This window comes from Coturnix japonica, chromosome 17 (assembly GCF_001577835.2).
Source record: "Coturnix japonica isolate 7356 chromosome 17, Coturnix japonica 2.1, whole genome shotgun sequence".
In the NCBI taxonomy this organism is placed as follows: domain Eukaryota; kingdom Metazoa; phylum Chordata; class Aves; order Galliformes; family Phasianidae; genus Coturnix; species Coturnix japonica.
Window position 1 is genome coordinate 4,364,512 of NC_029532.1, and position 20,101 is coordinate 4,384,612.

At 42.9% G+C, this 20,101-nt stretch overlaps 1 protein-coding gene across 29 annotated transcripts in view; it reads right to left on the reverse strand.

Annotated features, from left to right (window-relative positions):
• Positions 1-20,101, reverse strand: part of FNBP1 (formin binding protein 1) — an 82,154-nt gene that overhangs the window by 25,420 nt on the left and 36,633 nt on the right. For all 29 annotated transcript variants that reach the window (XM_032448179.1, XM_032448177.1, XM_032448178.1 and 26 more), the window contains 4 exons: positions 17,089-17,151; positions 16,170-16,274; positions 4,665-4,793; positions 2,860-3,006 (listed from right to left, as the gene is read on the reverse strand). In XM_032448179.1, coding sequence (XP_032304070.1) covers positions 2,860-3,006; positions 4,665-4,793; positions 16,170-16,274; positions 17,089-17,151 — 444 coding nt within the window. The remainder of the gene's footprint in view (positions 1-2,859; positions 3,007-4,664; positions 4,794-16,169; positions 16,275-17,088; positions 17,152-20,101) is intronic.

The following is a 20,101-nucleotide window of genomic DNA, read 5'->3' on the forward strand; positions in this document are numbered from 1 at the left end:
ACACCGAACAGAAGTGCATCTATAGCTGTAATAGGAGCACAGGGCTAACCAGTGCTACCAGCTAATTCCAGAGAGCTTCCATTGCTTAGTGGGAGCTGTAAGGACTTCTATGAGGGCATAAAGCAATTCTGCTTGCACAGCTGCAAATTTCCTAGCTAAGCCTGAATATTTACCCATTTTGCTTGTGTGCACAAGGTAGAACTTTGTTGTTTTTAAGAGAATAATTATTTTCCAGATATTGTTCTGGTTCTCAACATCATCTAATGAAGTAGTGGCCTTGAAAATAAAGTGGTCTTTGAGGATCCTGCTGGTAGTTATGGATGGCAGGGCAGGCAGAGATGGCTGTGGAGAGGAAGCCTGCTGTTAGCAATCTATGCTTCCACAGTTTCAACCTAACTACAGAATGACAGCTTGACCCACTGCTGTGCTGCACAGGTCTGATACGCAATCATAGCAGTTCATAAATGGAAACCCCTTCATTGGTCAGTGTCAGTATTTAACCTGAAGCTCAGGTAGGTACTCGCGTGCACTGCAAAGCTGTGCTTCCATTTTGTTCTTCCTCTTTAACATACTGATATCAGCTGGGAATGTTTCACTGGCAGCATAAAAAAAGCTGCAGAACTTGCAGGTTCTTACATCCTCTCAGCCAGGGCTGACTCAGTTTGGTACACAAGGTAAAGCACCAGAACTGCTGCTCTTTCTGTCATTATTTTCTTTCTGACAAATACATCCTCTGAACTTGCTGTGGCTGTTTAAATTTAAAGGCCTGGTGTCCAAACTGAAGCTACCCACATCAACAGCACAGCTTTCATTTACCATCCTCCTTTCTTCAGCAACTCTGTACACGATAGCTGGGTAAAACAAGGGACAATCCAACCAAAGACTGCCAGCCAGGAGCTGTGTAAGAACCCCAGATACATCACTGCATTTCCTTGGTGTCAGAGCTCCTACATCTCTAGGTGATGCTGTGTACTTCTGTTTACAATTACCAGATCCCTGAGATCTCCTCCCAGCTGGGAAACACGTGTCTGTGTGAGCCCAGAGTTTCACATAAAGCTCTTCCTGCTCAGCAGGCTCTCAGTATTGGCTCCCCATTGTACTGGTTATGTTATCACCAGCTGTCCTTGCATTCAACTCGCTTGGAATCGCTTGACCTCAATTTCAAAGCCGACTACAGCTCAGATCTAGCTGACTTTTCCATCCAAAAAATTTCAGGCTTGAAAGAGATGAGCAAAGGAGATAAACTTCAATTTAAAACTTTCAAAGAAAAGAAACTCTTCTGATAGCAGTCTAAGAGCCAGAACTGCCTCCCTAAAAGTTTAATGTAGAGATATGAAAGGTCTGCTGGAGCAGTTTGCATGACTGGCTCAAGGAGAACAAGATGTTAAACTGCCACTGTCTGCAGCTATGGCTGCTTATAAAGTGGTAGGACACACACCCTAGAGCATATAAGAACAAGTGTACCACTCTTATTAGAGTCAAGGTGAGAAATCACTGTTCCAGAGGCATAAAGCCCACAATGATATTTTAAGACAAGAGGAATCCTTTATGCACATCAGTTTCCCAGACAGAACAAGCCAAATCCTTCATAATTGTTCAACTGTAACTAATGCAGTTCTTTTAGTACTTACAGAAGATCCCTGAGCTATCAGTGCTCACAGCACCTTCTTCTAATGTTCCACTTGTGCACATGAGCCATCAGTCCAACACATTTGAGTGCAAGAGACCAAAGTTGAGAGCAAGATTCATTCTGGCTCAAATCCTCAGCATAAGTGGTTTGTGTGTTTCTCTTAGACTGTGCTTGAGGATTTGAGCACAGTGTAGGCCTGGTTATGAATCTCTCCCCAGTGATTTTCATCATACAGAACCAAGTAGCACCCCAAAAAAGGGTACATTGTTCAAACATGGGAATTTGTGCTCCTTCTCCTACCCCAAAAAGGAAACAGTAACTTTCAGATTCCTTGGTTTCCCATGCTGCTCTCTGGGAGAGCAACCGCCGTGCAAAAGCAGGGGATTCATTTCAAAACCTCAGCCTCAGGCTTGTGCTGCCAATTAACTGCAGTCTCCGGGCTCAGGGCACTGAATAGCTCAGAAAAGATTCCAGTGAAAAAGATGTATGGGAATTGCAAATAGGCAGCGAGACACACGCTGTTTGTATTTGAAGCGCTAATGTGATCCGTGAGAAGGGCAGAAAGAGCAGGCACAGGCTTCATTTACAAAGGGAGTAGATCATTCTGAAAACAAAATAAAAAACACATTTGCCCTTGTGCTAACCGTATGTCAGGAAGCACAACTGAACTCCTTATCAGCCTTCATCAGGGAGGATTATTTTTGTTCTGACAATGATGTTCAAAATTAAGGTTTACGAGAACTCATGTCCAGATTGCTTAGCAAGTCTCAGCTCTGCAAATGAAGAATTTAAAACCAAGTAGAAACTCTGCCAGAACTGCTGCAATAATTAATGAAGCCAACGTTTTAATTACTTCCATTATTAGAAGAGTACAGAACCCATCTGAATAAGAATTGGTGGTGATTGGATATCTGGAATAATGCCCATCATTCTCCTTATTCTGAGCAGAATTCTGATCTTCAATAACAGTTATTTCAAGAAGTCATTATCCTATCAAAAGGAGAGAATATTCCTAAAAGAAAAGAAAGCGTGGCATTTCCTGACGTTAAGTAGATTTAGGAAATAATCTGCCTCAGACAAAGTAGTTTGGGACAAGAGCCCATTATTTGTTTTAGTTCTATGACTATAAAGCCCACACGCTGCAGCTTGGATCCAGCATTTAAACCTCTGTGCACAAAGCGATCGGTTCTAAAGATGGCAGTCAGCAATACAAGTAAAGTAACACTTACGCTCTTGTGATCAACTGATTCTGCAGCCTTTGTTATTTCATCCAGACACTTCCCAATGATTGGGATCACTTGGCGGTCAACCTCTGCAAACGTTTTCATGGATTCACCTATCCTCACAATTCTTCTTTCCTCCATTTCTTGTATTTTCTAAAACAAGAGACTTCAGTCAGATCACAGATCAACAGTCACATCACAATTCTCCTCCCTACCCTACTCTGGCTGCTTTAAATATATGACTATTTTAGAGGACAAATTAGGACAGCTGTTCTAACAAGGCAGTTAGTTGGTGCAGCTCCTTTCAACATCTAAATACCATTCTAGGAGCAATCTGTGTTACTGTTACAGAGCATTCATCAATTAGTTTTGTACGCTAAGAAATGCTGATTTGTCAAAATCCCAGCTTTAGACATTTGTTAGGAGTGGTTCTTAAAGCTGTTAACATAATTTCTGGAACAATAAATTCTCTTTCATTCTCTGCAGCACGCTGTGAAAGATCTTATTTTCATTCCACTGAAGATTCGTATTCCCTTGGATTTTTTATTTCCCCTTTGCTCCAGCAGATGATTTTCAGCCCTACACACCATGTTGCTTACACATGTGCTTCTCAACATACGCTCCCTGCTCCTCAGTGGATTCAGTGTCACAATCTCCAGCATCTATTGCATGGACCTCTGATTTAGAGCAGAGGGTAAGTGGATGTGGCATAACACTATTAAGACAGATTATAACAACAGGATACAGAAGGGCTTGAACAAGAACTGCCTGTTTCATGTAAGAGTGCAAGAATCTTATGGAACACAGCCTAAAAATCCTCATTGCCTTCCCTAATATACAAGCAACAACAATTCAATAGTTAAAGGAAATAAATCCTTTACAATATACCTGTTATTTCAGCAGCTAATAGAAAGCAATAGAGATTATTTGTTAGTAGTTAAAAGGATGTGTGCACAACTTGTCTACAAATGAGAACTTTCACTGCATTTAGTGTTAAATATAAGTATACTGTCAGACTTTAAATATAATGCCAGAGATAACTGATCTGAAGATACTGGCTTGAAGTTCCATGAGCAAAAGAGGTGTCCATTTAGCAAAGACGCTCTGGTTATGAATAAGAAAATGCCTATTTGCTACGCAAGTACTAGTTATTTCTTATCAGATGATAAGCATGTGACATTTCCTCTCCTTAAAGAGGGTGCATGTTCCACTTCTTGACTCTTATGACCCATTACAATAGAACAGTCATTTAGAACTTCTGTTCTACAGCATTAATCTCTCTTTGTTCAGCCAAGCACACTGACAGCTTTTTTATTCTCTATCAGTCTTTCTTTAAGCATCATAAGACAGTCAGCAAGCTTCCTTAAATTCTTTGACATTCAATATCAGAATTATTGGGGTTTAAATTTAATATCTGTGAAGTCTGATTTTAAAACAGGTTATAAAGGACCACGAAGCTTTGCAGATGTAAGGACACCCCAGCTGCCTCCTGCTCTAACAATGCAAATAATGCTCTCATTCCCCAGCTGCACAAACACAAGAGCTTCATACAGCAAGAGTGTGAACAAATCCAAAGACTATCATAATCTGTCATGACAATTCATTGTTTCCTGCTGCAGAAGAGAAGGGCAGAATTTTTCATACCAAGCTCTCCCCCTCTCGTGTTGGCAGACTACATGCAATAATTGCTAGTGAGGACAAACGTTACCAAGTAAAAGGCAAGATCCAAGAACTGATCCAACAAGCAACACATCCCTTGGCTTTTATTGTGAGATTCTGAACTTCTCCAGAACAGCATCAATGAGCTTTACCTGGAAGATATTTGGTATGTGTGTGTAGTAATGATCGTGCTGCTCACTGTTGAACTTCTGTAGAGTGGAAGAATATTCTGCCTTGCTGTCTTCTGCCATTTGATGTCTCAGCTGGGCTTGCTGTCTTGCCTAAAAAAGAAGAAATTTTTAATCTATGCCATTTGGAACTAAATGACATTGCGTTACTTCTATTACCATCCTCACAAGTAGGCAGCACAGAAACATTAGCATATGGGCCTCTGAATGCTTCCAATTTTGACTCGCTCTTACCCATAAACATTTGGGAACCACTGTGAACCAGCATGAGCCTGCTGGAATTCAATTCTCTTTCTTCTATTAAACATGGCAGGGCCTTGCCTCTCTGTCAAACTGTAACATATTCCTGCCTATTCCTACGAGCCTTTAAAATTCCAGATTTAACTTAAATTGGTCAATATCTGGCTCACTAAAGAATTGCTTTCCTACTTCGCCTAAGAAGGAATAGCTCTCAGAGCTCAGATGCATCATCAGAATGAACATCTCTAGACTTTTTCCTATCTTCATAGAATAAACCTTCTGCCACCGATCAAGCAGAAGGCAATGCCAGCTTCCTCTGGCTAGCACATGGCCCTTGATGCTTGCAGCTGCTATCCTTTTCTTCTGTTGCAATATGCTCCTTCTATGAATCACTGTGCACTCAGAAACAGCCTCTCTTCATACTACATGTCAAACACTGTACCAAATTTGACCCTCCAGGATCCTCCTTCAAGGCAGGGGCTTTTTCAGGACACTTACAGGCACTTCTTCCTCTACTGAAAGCTGTTGGATGTCACCTCTTTAACACACCACTTACCTGTTGGCTCACAGTATGTTTTGGAGATAGTGGAGGGGCAAAACAAATATCTGTCTCATTTCACATGCCTCAGCCAACATACAACAAAACTTCTTAATTCACGCTCCCACTGCGCTCTCTGCAAAGTCTTATCTCCACTTCCTTGAACAGAGCTGGCACAAATTATGCAAAGAAACAGGAGCCCGAGGAGCAGCTGAGACACAGCTCCTTCCTATTTTTACCCATGCAGATTTGCTTTGCTACCCAGCATAGCAGAGCGCTGGGCAACTACCCTCCCTTCTTTGCCTAGAACAATCTGTCCCTGAGTGACCCTCTTGTATTTTCAGATTTTTCTCCGTACAATTCTGCTTCCTAAGGCCTTCTGTTATCTGTTTCACTGCCCATTATTCCCTAGCTGACTATCCCATCTGTTTTATTTTAGCTTCCTTTTCTTTTCTGTGGTTGGCCTTCATACAGAAGCTCTTCCCTCTCTCTCCCTATATATAATATATACAGTATAGCTCCTGCCATCACTCCCTACCCCACGGTCACTTGAGCCTCGAGGTCCATCTCGTGCTCATTCACAACTGGCATCCATCCATTTATCCATCCTGGGCTCCCATGTACCCCCTCCATCTCAAAATCCTTGCTGCAGAGGCCAGAGACAGCCGGCCATTAGGCTTTGGATACCTAACCCACCCTGCTCACACTCCTTTTACAGGCATTTATGGTTTCCTCACCCTGTGCTTTCTACCTTGCTGCAGAACACAGCTACAGGTACTCAGCATTAGGTTTCCATCACTCCCTCAAGTTTCTGAAAAACCTCTTTAAGAAAGAAGAAAGACTGCTTTAAAAACAAGCTTTAAAACATTTTCCGCTATTTAAGGGAAAACAATGCAGCAAATAGTTTAAATATATTCAGAGAAGTGGGCTCCCATTGAATACAATTCAGAGTGGGGTTATTCTTTGAACTATTCCAGGCAGACAATAATAGTTTCCTGACAATAAATCCATGAAATACCAAATCATGGAACATTTTAGTAATCCTAACTGGAAGCAAACAGATTCTGCCAGAAGGTTTCAAATCTCAATGTGCAAATAGGCCTCCCTTCCATCTGTCCAGCTCACAGATCTCACCTAATAACTTACTTTGACTTGATTCAGTTATTTTTCTCGTGAGTGCAGTCAGCTGAAGTAGTTTCCTAGATCACCTTTCACGTTCTTTCAACAAAAGTAATAATTTGAGCACAGCAACAAAATGCTGAGCACTGAATGCAGCGCAGCAGATGAAACGGCAGCATCAAATGGGAAAGACTACCTATAGCTAAATAAAAACCTCTGATAAGGAAAGCTTTCGACTTTGCTTGTTCTCAAGGAGCTTAATTGCCCACCAGCTCCTGCAGCACAAGTATGTGTAACATTGACCTGCTGCAATGAAATCCCAAGGAACCACAGCCATCCCTGCTCTGCCCTAGTGCTCTGTATAATTTATTAAACTTTATCATCACGTAAAGCTACATTAAACACAATGGAAAACAATGTAGCCTTGTACTACAAACAAAAATAAACCAGGAAAACAAAGTCAGGCATGGAAAGGATGACAGCTGTAAGAAGAACCTCCCAGCCTCTTCCTCACATCCCATCTGCTGGAGATCAATATTCATTTGTGAGCACCAGTATCTTCATCTACCTAAGAGCAACCCATTGTTTGAGCTGACTTCTACAGAAGGCCCAGTCCCACTTACACAGCTCTCTTTATCTAAGTAGCATAGCTCAAGAATTTGTCCCTTGACTCTACTATTGAAACCAAAAAGCAAGGACTTTGCTATTACATATTTCCAGGCAGCCCCAGCAAATAGACAGTGTTCTTCCTCATCAGCAACCCCATTGGTTGGGTATGAGCACTCACTCCGAGCTAAATGCATGCAGGAGGAGATGCTCTGTTTCCAAAACTATCTTAACTGGCCCCAAATAAGAGAAGGCAGGAGATGAATAAGAAAAATTGGGTACATTCCAAAAACCACAGATTCTTGTATCAGAGCCCCAGTGACGTTTAGTTTCTGCTGGCCATTTAATGCATTTGGCAAGCTTCAAACAGCTTAAATATTTTTCCAGTGAGGTATTTTGGTCCTTAAAATAAAAATATTTTTTAAAAGTCTAGATTTTTTTTTTTATTACTCTATTTGAATATGTCACTTCTCTAACATCATCACTTCTAGTCCTAAAATACAACTCAGTTAGTCCTAGATTTCTGTTTGCTGCTGAAGCACAATGATAAAAATGAGCTGATGACCTTAGCTTTCATATCCAGTGTAACAGATACAGCAGCCTGGATCTGCCGAGTCACAGGAGCTATTTCAGGAGTAATTTACAGTTGAGCTTCACAGAAAAGCATATTTCTGCTTTTTTCACTGCTTGTTTTTACATTCAAAGACGCTATTCTCAGACATTAGAATTAATGTTAAAATATCTACTTGAAGCAGCATTCTCAGGAGGAAAGGCTTTGGAATACCAGGCCTTGCTTTCAGGTAGGAGGATGACACTGTGAGGCAGCTTTCAGTTGGTTCACTTCTCCTCTAATTGGGGCTGGGATGGTGGAGCATGAGCTCAGCTTTCCAGCACCACATGTGAACCAACAACTGTCAGATCACTCCCAGTTAAAGCAGAAGTGAAGGCTGGGCACTCATAACACTAGGGGAAAAAAAAGGCCCCTCCTCTTGAGAGGAAGAATAAATGAGGTCACATAAATAAAGAAATAAATGAGGTCGCTTGCAGCAGCATGAAAAAGTAGGGAAAAAAAAGTATATCCATTAAAAGGGTTTGGGGAGAGAAGAAAAGCAGCTCACTTTGCTTTGTGAAAGGTGCTCAGATTCTGTGCACGTCTGTCAAAGGAATTCACACCCCCTTCCATTCCAAGTGAACCTCTGTACCACCTTTTAGGCCCCAAATAAACACATGCAGTGGATATGAGCATAACCACAACCAAGGTCTATTTTTTCTTAAGGTAATTCTTCTCTGAACTCACATTGCAGCAGAGAAACCCAGAGGTCAGATACGTTAACACACTTCTCATGAGGAGGAGCACTCCGAGGGATGAAGGACAGCCCAGCATCTGCAGCACCATTAACCCTGCAGCAAGTGTGCTGGTAAGCTTCAGGTTTCCACTGTCATGGCAATCCAGATTTAAACACAATCTTACCAAAGCAGTATTTTCTATAGTTAACTCAGAAAAAACTAATATGTAAAGTAAACATAGGAGAAATTTTTAAATATATGCATATAAATACACACACGCACATATTTTCTGCCATTCCTGTCTCCAAAACAGAAAAGAATGAAGCATATTTTGCTGATAACAACTTTGTAAGACGCATTCCAGAAACAGCAAGAGAGTCAATAGACACACTGTCTTCTGGGTTTACACAGACAAAAAAAAATGCAGCTCCTCAAGGCTGTGATGGTGGGAGTGATATGAATAACTGAAAAGGGCAGCATAAAGCTTTGGCTGCTATTAAACTGATCCGCACTGAGTGGCACAGTTCAGCTTCTCAGCTGCTGCTCTCTCCAGGGTGGCAGTTTCCAGTCATGACGCTGGGACAGCTTGATTTCTTCTGCCCCCTCTTTTTCAAACACCAACAAACCCAGACAGCATGTGAGATGCATCACCGCCAAGCCACCGTCTGCCAAAAGAGATCGGTCTTTGGGAAATCCAAGAGCAGACTACAACACTAACACAAAAATCCACCCCTCTTCGACTGCCCAATCCCTTCAACTATAAGTTAATGATAAAGGCAGACTTGAACACTTGACCACTTTCAGGAATGCTCTCAATAGCTCATATTTCTCAGCTGCAGGCTCTGGTTATCCCTGCCCAGCTCACGCTGCTGCTCTGCTGTGAGCAGGCACCAGCACCACCATTGGTAATGCTGGCAGCATTCATAGAAGCATTAATAACAGTGGGAATGCTGCCATAGGCTCAGATGCAGGGCCAGGACTGCAGGCTTTGATTTACATAGCCTCCAAGTCAAGCTCCTTTGTTTACTATTTTACAATAACCAGTTTGGTCTCACTGAATTGACAAGCAAAGGAAAAAAAAAAATTGCTTTCCTGCAAGCAAGAAGGGAGAACGGGACATTGAAAATAACAGATCGGACAAAGACAAGTCCCTGCTTTCAATTCTAAAAGGAATAGAAGAAAATCTGACAACCTGATCCTTGAAAACCTTTGGCTGAACAAATTATACAAATGAGCAAAGAGCTGATGATGAACAACTTTCACGATCAGCTCTCAGAACTGTTATCTTGTGAGTCTGCAGTCCACTTAACTCTGCTAGATGACAGCAGTGTATGCTGATAATCACAGAATGGCCTGGGTTGCAAAGGCCCACAGTGCTCATCCAGTTCCAACCCCCTGCAGGGTCACTAACCAGCAGCCCAGGCTGCCCAGAGCCACATCCAGCCTGGCCTTGAATGCCTGCAGGGATGGGGCATCCACAGCCTCCTTGGGCAACCTGTTCCAGTGCGTCACCACACTCTGGGTGAAAAAAGATCCAACCTAAATCTCCCCTATCTCAGTTTAAAACCATTCCCCCTTGTCCTATCACTATCCACCCTTGGAAACACCCATTCACCTTCCTGTTTATATGCTCCCTTTTAGGGCTCACCCAGCCGTGCCAGCCCTCTGGTCATTGGGCCAGTTCTACAACATGACCAGAGACAGCCTCAGCTGGTTAACAGAGCCCAACGGCTTGAGGCTACCAGGAATCTCATGTAAGGGGACAAGCCCAAGCATTCGCTGGCCTGGCTTCAGACCTCAGTTCTGTGGCAGACTCCCCTGCACAAATCTGAGTGCTGCATTTCCCGCACGTAAAACAAAGGTACTGCTATTTCTTTTCTGTCCCATCCAATTGATCCTGTCAATTTAGTGCGACAAGTGTTCAGAACCATCTAAGGGAGCACCGTTATGTAAGAACAGAGAACAGCAGCAAGCACAGCTGTGCTATGCACCAGAGGAACATCAGGACACAGCTCCAAGGCTCTACAGAAACTACTGTGCCCTGAACCCAGAATTTGGTCTCCTTCCACAGTCGTTCTCATGCCACAAATACTAAAAGTGCAAACTGCCAGGGTGACCCAATGGTGGAATGTGGTCAGATGGGCAAATCTCTGCAGGCCCAGAGCAGCCCTGTGACAATATATTTAAGCAAATAAATCAACCTAATTTGTTACAAAGGAATTAAGTGTTTGCACAGCGGGTGAAAGGATACTTGGAACTGAGCGAGAAGAATGCTAGAGAAGCATCTGGAGTGCTGGCTGACTGTTTGAATGATTCCTGGAGATCTGTTTAGTTCTAGTAACAATTATATTCTGCAGTATATAAATGTGAGTATGGAATATAAATAAGCAAAATTATTTCAGGACTGCATAATACATCTGTTAGATCATACTTTGCATACTGGGCATGGCTCAAGCCATCTCTCTCCAACAATGATTTTACAAACGCTGCCAATGCAGAAGGAATAGTTAGGGCTGAAAAAAGCTACCAGATGAATTCAGTAGCCTTAGCACCCAGCCTTATGGGTACAACACATGCACTTAAACTGAACAGCTTACAGACAATTAGCTACATTCTAAGGCGTGCTTCTTCCCCCCCGCCCCCCCAGTTCTTCTACAAAGAAATCTGTCAAAATATTTTTTGATAGAATAAGGAATGACTGCAGAGCCTTCCAGCCACACAGCTTGAACTAATTGCTTTGCGTTAGCTAAGAATGCCACATATACGACACCTTCAATTCTAACTGCAGTCGATCATTAATTCAAAGCTGTTCTTAGCTCTCCTCTTCACAATCCTGCCTTGCTTGCTCCATTTAGTGATTCAACTCCCAGTAGAGCTGCACTGTTATGAACCACATAAGGCATTAAAGCAGAGGAGCAACTCAAAGAAGAAACAAATTCAGATGGATTTCCTTATCCTATGCTAAAACTGACTGGTGCTTCTGTTCCTTGATCTCCTAACACCGCATACAGTGTCTGAATGGGATTCAAAAGGATATTTAGCATGTCTTGCAGCTAATAATGCTGCAGTCATCAACTCTTTACACCAGAAATCAAAGCTCATAAATGAGCCACGGTTCCAAAAGGGAAACAGCTGCTGTATGATCGCAGAGGGCTGCTGATGGCAGGTTGTAAACAAGGCTTACTCTACCAGAAATGCAAATACAGTGCTTAGGGACTCCCTTCACACTGCACTGCTGATAAGGAAGATGCAGTTCAGAAAGAGATCGGGGTCTGCATAAACCAGGGAGATTATTTTAGTGTCAACCTAATGGCTTTAAATCATGCTACCAAAAAAGGATTGCCCTTGAATTGCTCGGAATTTGGATCCACTTCACAAGCAAAGACACAGGAGGGTTCAGTCAGTGCTGTCAATGGACAGAATGGAAAGCAGCTGCCTAGCAAGCATAATGAAATCCCACCACTGTGCTAAGAACGAGTCTTATGCAGTACCCACCTCTTCCAGTATGAAATACACAGATGAGGGACGTCTGGAGCTGTGGGCAGGACTAAGTTGTGCTCACTGCACCCACATGTTTCACTGAGACACTGCTGCTGCACTTCTGTGAATTCATAGCACACAAAGCATTGAAGCAAAGCCTCTGGAATCCTTTACTGCAGTAAGTAGAATTATTCACCACACCAGTGACAGAAACACTTCTAACATCATCTTCCCAAGCATAGATGCCCTGAGCTGGTTAAGCGAGGGAAACAATACAATAAACCCCACTGTCATGGGGCAGATGGCACAGCATGTCCTGAAAGATAGGGCTCAATATGCAGCCATGGTCTGCAGAAGGGGGGGCACCCACCAGGCTGTGCTGCAAGTCTGCTGCCCACAGTCTTCATTGAGTAAAACTTTGCAACAATTCAGCACAGAGCTGGAGAAGCCTGCTTTGGTTTGTCTGCAGCGCTTCAGTGATACACGCTTCATCCTGCTTTGCTCTTTGACTAAGCATGCTGCAAATAGCATATGAAGGTTTGCACTGATGCTATCAGTGTTACAATCAGAGATTTCTCTGGGGGCCCAGCTCAGTTCATCCTTCATTGTAAGGATGTGTAAATTCTTAATGAGGAGATTTGCGTCCTGCAGTGCAGCAGCCTGGCTGCTGGAAAAGCAGTTTAACACTTGACAGCAGAACTTCATTTGCAAAGGCAGGAAGATCAGTTTATTCCAGGAATCTCTCAAAGTAGCAATATTTCTAGATGTGTGTTTCGTAAGGCACTGCCAGTGGTTCAGCTCATGACTTTCCAATGCAGCATAAATGGACACGTCTGCTGTGGCTAAGAGGGGCAACACAGACAATATTGCATTTAGAATTGCCTGTGTTCAGTATGAAAGAAAACAGAATCACTGAAGCTCTCTGGCTGCAGGTTTGAGACTTTCTGAGTTGGTCAAAGACACAGCAAAATAAAACTCCCACTCAAGCATTTTGCAATGCCAGGACCTCAGTGACTTTTGAGAATTGAGGTCAGATTGGCACTTTTAAGGCTTTCACTGCCTTCTAGATCCACAGAACATTTATGGTAATATTGAAACCACTTAAAGTGTAACCCTCCTACCTTATCAGGAACAAAGAACCTAAATCAAGCTGCCAGCCCTGACTTTAGGACAGCAGCCTGCGAACTCACATCTCATTTTCTGCTACGCACAACTGAAGTTCTTTTCTGGCAGAATCATTACCTGGACCCCAATATAAAACTGTGCTACTGTTCAGTAAAGAGAGATTCTGCCTGACACAAAGAACCTCAAACTGCCGTCCTCCCCCCAGCTGCTCTGCAAATCAAGAGGCAGAAGAGTCTTTGTATGGTTGGCCCCAACCACTTCCTCTCTAAAAACAGATATTGAAAAAATCTACTTTGAAAAACAAACCTTCAGAACTAACAGCGTTACTTTATTATTGCTATTCTTTTATTGCAAGAACTCTGCAAAGGCCCCGCTGGGTACCACGTTATCCCATAAAGATGTCAGCTTTTTAGTGATTACAGCTCTAAAGAGAAGGAACAAACAATAGAGCGCTTCCTTATATGTACACTGACTCGGCGCTGGTGACAGAGACCATTTCCCCAAATGGTCAAAAAACTGAAGCAACTCCACTGTGGTTTTTTGCAGGAGAACTGCTTTAAAAGCACACATCCCACTGCCATCCAAGTGGAGCTGCAGCTCACAGTGACACCTACAAACCTTCCCAGGGTTTTCAGCAGCAGGTTACACTGTTTCCTTCGTTTATAACAATATTTTCACAGTGGAGCTGTTTGCAACGCAGCAACTCTGACTCTGCTGAACCACACAGAGAAAACCTTGGAGCCAAACTGCACATTCACTCTTTAATTCTCTCTATGAACGTTGACTGCTTGCAATTTAGAGACAATGCACACACAGGAAGGGGAACTCGAGGGCCATAACCCCCTCCTCTGATTTCACTGCTGCACAAAGCCTGCGAGCGTTGCTGACACCTGAACACAGCCCCTTGGCTCCACATTACCAACACCAAAAAAGGAAACGTCAGGAAGCAAAGCCGGACTCCAGCTCCCTTAGATCAACCGCAGCCTGGCTGGCAGCAGAGATGAAGGCAGCCATAGCAGATAGAGCAGCACAGACAGCACTGTGTGCAGTGTGTTGGACTGGAGCTGGTTCTCCAGGAGCAGTTTGGGCTGTGGTGTAAATGCTGTTTTGTTGAACAGTTCTGGAGAAATAAGCAGGAAAATCTTCTCCGTTTGCTTTTGTATCATTAGTCTGCATACATAAACTGTAATAGTGAGAACTATGCCTTCAGCAAGGCCATGTTAAATACTGGAAGCTGGCAGCACTACTGAGAGAATTTCTTCCTGTGGTTGTCAAAGGCTATTGCTATTTAAAGATGGACAGATGCACGCAGGTTAGATCCTCATTCAGTTGAGCACTAAGTGCATTAGGGATCTGCAGCAATGTATTTTTCTGATCACATCTCTCACTGTGATCACTGCAGAATTTTAATTCCATTACTCAGTAATGCACAATACAAAAAATAACTCTGGCACCTGCTGATATCGGCAGGTAGAAGCAAAAGCAGCCAAGGTGTCCATCTCGAGCCCAAGAAATGAGGACAACCTATCCCGCTGTCTGAAGAGCACCTTGGTCAGCCAAAGTGAGCAGTGGTGGCTCTGAACACAGCCAGCCCGTCTGCTTTCCTGGCCAGACAGATTTTCAGGAGCACAACTGCAGCAGCCAAGCTGTGAGGGGCAAGAGAAATCAGAACCGCTGCAATAGAAGGAGGGAAAAGTCATCAAACTGCTTCATTGGAAACCAGCAGTTTCTGCATCTCCTCCCTGGAGCGAGTCCACGCGAGCAGCCCTGGCAGCAGCTCGAGGGGAACAAGATCTTATTTTCTGGGGGACTTACGTAAAGCAGAGCCTGTCACGCGGGTGGAGCACAGCAAAGAAAGGGCATTATTCACAGCCTGGCATGGATGAACCCAGTTTAACACATGCACTTGGAAAACACTGTTCTCTCTGTTCAGTAATATTATTGCACATTCCACTCGTTTTGATAACCTTTTCCTTCTCCATCTACTCCACGGACTGACTGGAAAGCCGACTAATGCCTTCTCCAGAGATCAGCCAACACACATCACTGCTATGGACTTTTCTGCCTTTCAAGATGCCGCTGAGCTTCGTTTTGCAATAAGTAATTAATACACACTATAAAAACAACCAAAAAACAGAAATATAGAAGGGAGGACTCTCTGCTCCACTTTACAGGGAAAGAGCACCAAGGTAAAGATTGCTTCCTAGAATTTACCAGATGCATTACCTTTCACACTGATGAGAAAAGGCTCTCAATAAACACAGAACTAAGGAGTTTCAGCTGTCTACTTGCCCCCACAGTGTAAGTCATGTCTCTGTGTTCCTTTAACATGACCTCAGCTTAGAAAAGAAATCTAGGGTCAGACCTAATTTTATCTGTCAAATAATGTATTTTAGAATCACTTTATACAGATAAAGCAGATATGGTCCTTCTCTGGATCTCAGGAAAACCTGCATGTGGCCTTGCATCTCTAACAGTCCCCTATACACATTTATCCATAGAGTGCCCTGGCAAATCCAGAAAGTGACAGATAATCAGATCTGAAGGGTGAGTTTAAGACAAAGCTACCTTTACATATTGTATCTTCGTGTCTTTCTGGTCTACATTTCTGCATTCTTTGAGCAGATGAGCAACACCAAAAAGAAATGGTGCCCTGTTGTAAATCAGGGACCACAACCAACAGTCCTGGTACCACATCCCTGCAGTCAATAATATCGGGACATTTTGAAGTGCTGCTCAGCAAGGAAAGAAGTTGAATTCTACAGGGATCACACAGCTACTGACAGGCAATCATTTGCAGGGAGCACTCACAAGCCTGCCTGTTAAACTCTGGGGTTGAGTTAAAATCAATTTTGCATAAATGTATTCAGAGCCACATCAGCTATGTTAGATTCTGATACCATCTTACTGAAGAAATTTGACTGCTTGCATTTATAATTTACATGCAAATACAAGCAGCTGGGGAGATCTCCCTATTTTACATTAACCTCAGAAGGTTTCTACAAGCAGCAGGACTGAGGAATTAAACCTATCACAACAATTTTCACAGACAGTTTCTCTACCCTCTGGCTTACCTTTTCAACATCTGCTTTTGTAACATTGATATCAGCATCCATTTTCTCAAAATACTGCTGTGCTCGATCAGCTTCTTTGCAGTCACGTTCAAACCGCCTTTTACTCTGTAAGGAAAACAGGATCTTTCATATGGCAAAGAAACACAGCTTCAAAAATCCACTTAAAATCAATAAGTGACCCCTGAAGTATCTGCTGTAACAATTGAGGAGATTCTATGACTAGCTTGTTTATATTGGATCACTTTTACATATTAAAAAAACTTAAATACATTTTTTTATTCCATTCTTCAGACTATTTCATTCCACCAACATCTCTGCTCTTTCAATATCTTTCCCTATCCGTGCTTCTTCAATCCTGGTTTACCAAATCACTTCCCTCCAACACTTACATCTTGATTTTTATAATAGACAACAAGGGAGTTTCTAAGGTGCATTCAGCAGTAAATAGGGCTTTTAGTTACCTATGTCCCCTTTCCTCACCTTCTCCTCCACCCACAGTTTCTCATCAGTTCATAATGAATGCTGAGGTCCAAATTCCAGTGCATTTACATCTGAGAAACAGCCCCTTACTCAGGAGATTATGATAGTGTTGGATTTATGCGTGTAGGATGGAGCTGTTCAGCTTACAGAGGAATCCTTGAAAAGGATCCTCAGGGACACTGCATTCTGATTAACACTTAGCACAAGTCAGATACAATGAGATGCTACTTGTAACAGACTGACCCCATGGAAAGCCAAATGGGCTGTTGAAGCAAACTGTTGTGCCTACCAGTGTATTTTAGATTGTGAAGTTTTAAAAGATGACGTTTTCCAGCTTTTATCCACATAGCCTTTATTTTCTAAATATGAAGTTTGGAACGCTCTGAGAAAACAGTATAAAAATGACTCAAGCATCTCATCTGAGGAAATTCCCACTTACAGCTTCAAGTTGTTTCCAGCAAGTTTCAATATGCTGTTGTGCCTTTCTGCCATCGTGGAAGTGCTGTTTAGAAAGAGAGAAAAAGAAACATTCTGAACAACAAAAGACCAAACTGCCAATTATGTTCAAGGGGTTCTTTTCTAGCAATGAAGAACAGAATATCATTTTCCAGCATAAAACAGAAATTCTTCTGACAGTTGTGTTCTGCAACCCTGGTAAACTGAGCAGGTGTATGATGACTATCTGATGTCTCTCAGCAGGCTGCAGATGTGTATTTGCATTTATTATAGTGGTTAGTTTAAATCCAATTAATCCTTTTTAGCAATTCTACCTTGCGTTATTCACCGTATCTCGTAATTATTGGTTTCCCACACTATGAAATCTGAAGCACTTTTAGGCAAACAGGATCTCTTTGGTTACTGACTGTACATTAACTCTACATTAAAATTTCTCTCTGCATGTAATATACCAAGATTCCCTTGATTAGCACATTCTAACAACTGGTGTTGGTCCTGACTTTCATTCAGACTCAACAGAAAACCTTTTCTTCCTAATCTTCAAGCGTTTGTTAATCCAGCTCTTTATTCCTCCATAGGTATTCAATGCTTTGAGTCTGCCAGCAACCACTCTCTCCCATACACTGTGTGTGTGCTACAGAAGCTCTGAAATGTGAGAGTCAGCAAGCTGCTGAGTGACAAGGAACATATCCTGACATGCCTTTTGGAGCAAGGCTCATCATTATATTAATTGCAGTCAGTTTAAATTGCAGTCCTTAGCCCTTACACAATGGCCTTTATCAGAGAACCTAATATGCTTTAGATACTCCTCCCTCTATCCTCCGCACGCCTCACTTGTCCTCAGGGTAAGCAATTTGTCAAAGATCGCTGCATAAATCAATGATACAGTTGTAAATAGGGACCAGGAATCTGAGCGCAGTGCCCAGCCAACTGTTACAACAGGCTGCTCTCCTTACCAAGCACCTTGCAAAACAAATAACAACCTATAATGGTAAGAGAGATGCCTATCCACTGTGTTATTTCCTAGCAAGTAGGATGCTTTACTCAAAGACATGGTTTTACAGAGTAAGATTCAAAAATAGAGATCTAGTATTGCCAGTTAATCCCTGCAACAGGTACACGTTGTCTGGCACATGCAGAATCAGATGGTAAATGCATCTTAAGTAACACGATGTCAGTGTCAGGTTAGAGAACCCCCAAGTTCAGAACAGAAGCCTTCCACAAACCACTAAAGTTATGAAGTGCTTGCAGGCAGTCTCCTTCCAATTGGCCATGATGGACTTTGAGCATTGCCCACTGCAGCAGCACGTTGTCCCCTCTGTCTGGGCAGCAGATTTTTGGAGCAAACATGCTAGCAATGCCTCCCCACTGCCTTTCAGCCTCCACCAGACAAGCCAGCCCTAATGCATGAGAAACAAATAGCCACAAAACTGCAATTCTCTCATACCATGTCCAGCAGACCTCTACTGCCTTAAAACCATAATAAGCCTCAATCTGCCTGCAAGAATGGACAAGCAATGCGCTGCTCCAAGCACTCCAGACTGTGTTATGCACAGTCCCAAACCCCATTATCAAGGAGGTGCATGTAGCTGTAAGATGAACATAGGGACACTACAGTTTCCACATCCTGGATGTTGCCCACCTCTACCCAACCATTCCTGAAGAAGAGAGGCACAATGTCAGTGATGCTTTAATTGTGGGCAGAGCAGCACTCAGATCAACCACCACATTCCGTGAGCAGCCAACATGCAGCAGTGAGGTTGAGGGCAATGCAGACAAGGAGTGAATGCCAGCCCCATCTGTCACCAGCTCTGACAATACCTGTGAGTTCAGACCATGCTACGCTGCTCAGTCACTGCACTGTGACATTTAATCACAAACACGACAGTGAAACTGCTAGGTGGTGGAAGAAAATTCCAAGCAGATCTCAGTTCCTTTTGTAGATTCCCATTTCCTTTAAATGCTGTGTGTGACCGTGTGCTCTATCTTCCTTGCTAGGAGGATTTGAAATGTTCACAATTTTAGGCTTGTTTTTGTAATTAAGAGCTTAAGAAAACTGTTCTAAGGAACAACCACAATCTAACGCCACATTTTTAAACATTCTGCTGATAAGTGTGGAATATGTGGAAATCCTGAGCAGCAAAGCAAAACAAATAACACTAACTTGGCTGTCTTCATACCGCACTTCCTGCCTATCGCCTCCCTCATCCCCTCCTTGTGTGCTTCCCTCTCCTCCACCTCTGACTTTGCTGGTCTGAAGGGACTGGATCAGGGAGCAGCTGGAGCCCAGCACTGCCAATGAGCCACAGACCTCAGGGAAGAACACACCCCGTTACTGAACAGAACACAGCTGCATACAAGGGCTGAAGGATGAACTTGAAATCAAGAGCATATCAAGTAACAAAACTGCCTTCAGCTCCTATTTTTAAACTCCTTTGTTGTTAATCAGCAGCGTAGTTTTCATTTTTGCAGGAGCCATCCATCTCCTTTCCCACTTTGTCTTAAGGAAAGAGCTACAAAGCATCCTCAGTACACACCAGCAGAGCAGTGAGTCCAAGCAGGAAGGCTGCATGCTGTTCATATTCTGCTGCATTCTTGAGAAGTCCTTTTACAGGAATGGGATGTAAAATGGGCATTTCTGAGGATTAAATAGTGCAACCGGTGAGCCCATATGCAGTGACAGCCTGATGTACGCAGGTGAACCACATGTTGGAGATTCCACTTGAACACAGACTGCTGGCTTGTTTTCCTAAATTCAATCATTTCCTAAATCTACTCATAACTCTTCATTCTTGTTGCGTTGACACCCATATATCCTTGTCGTGGGGGAGAGAGCCACACACAATGAATGTACTCCATGCATTCAGAGCACTTCTGCTTTTGCAAATCATTTACACTCAAAGGATGATTTCTGCATCCCAAAAGATCACTTTGACATACAGTGATAGCACTGAGGCCTTTTTATCTACCTGCGTTTTTGTCACTGTCCCAGTTTT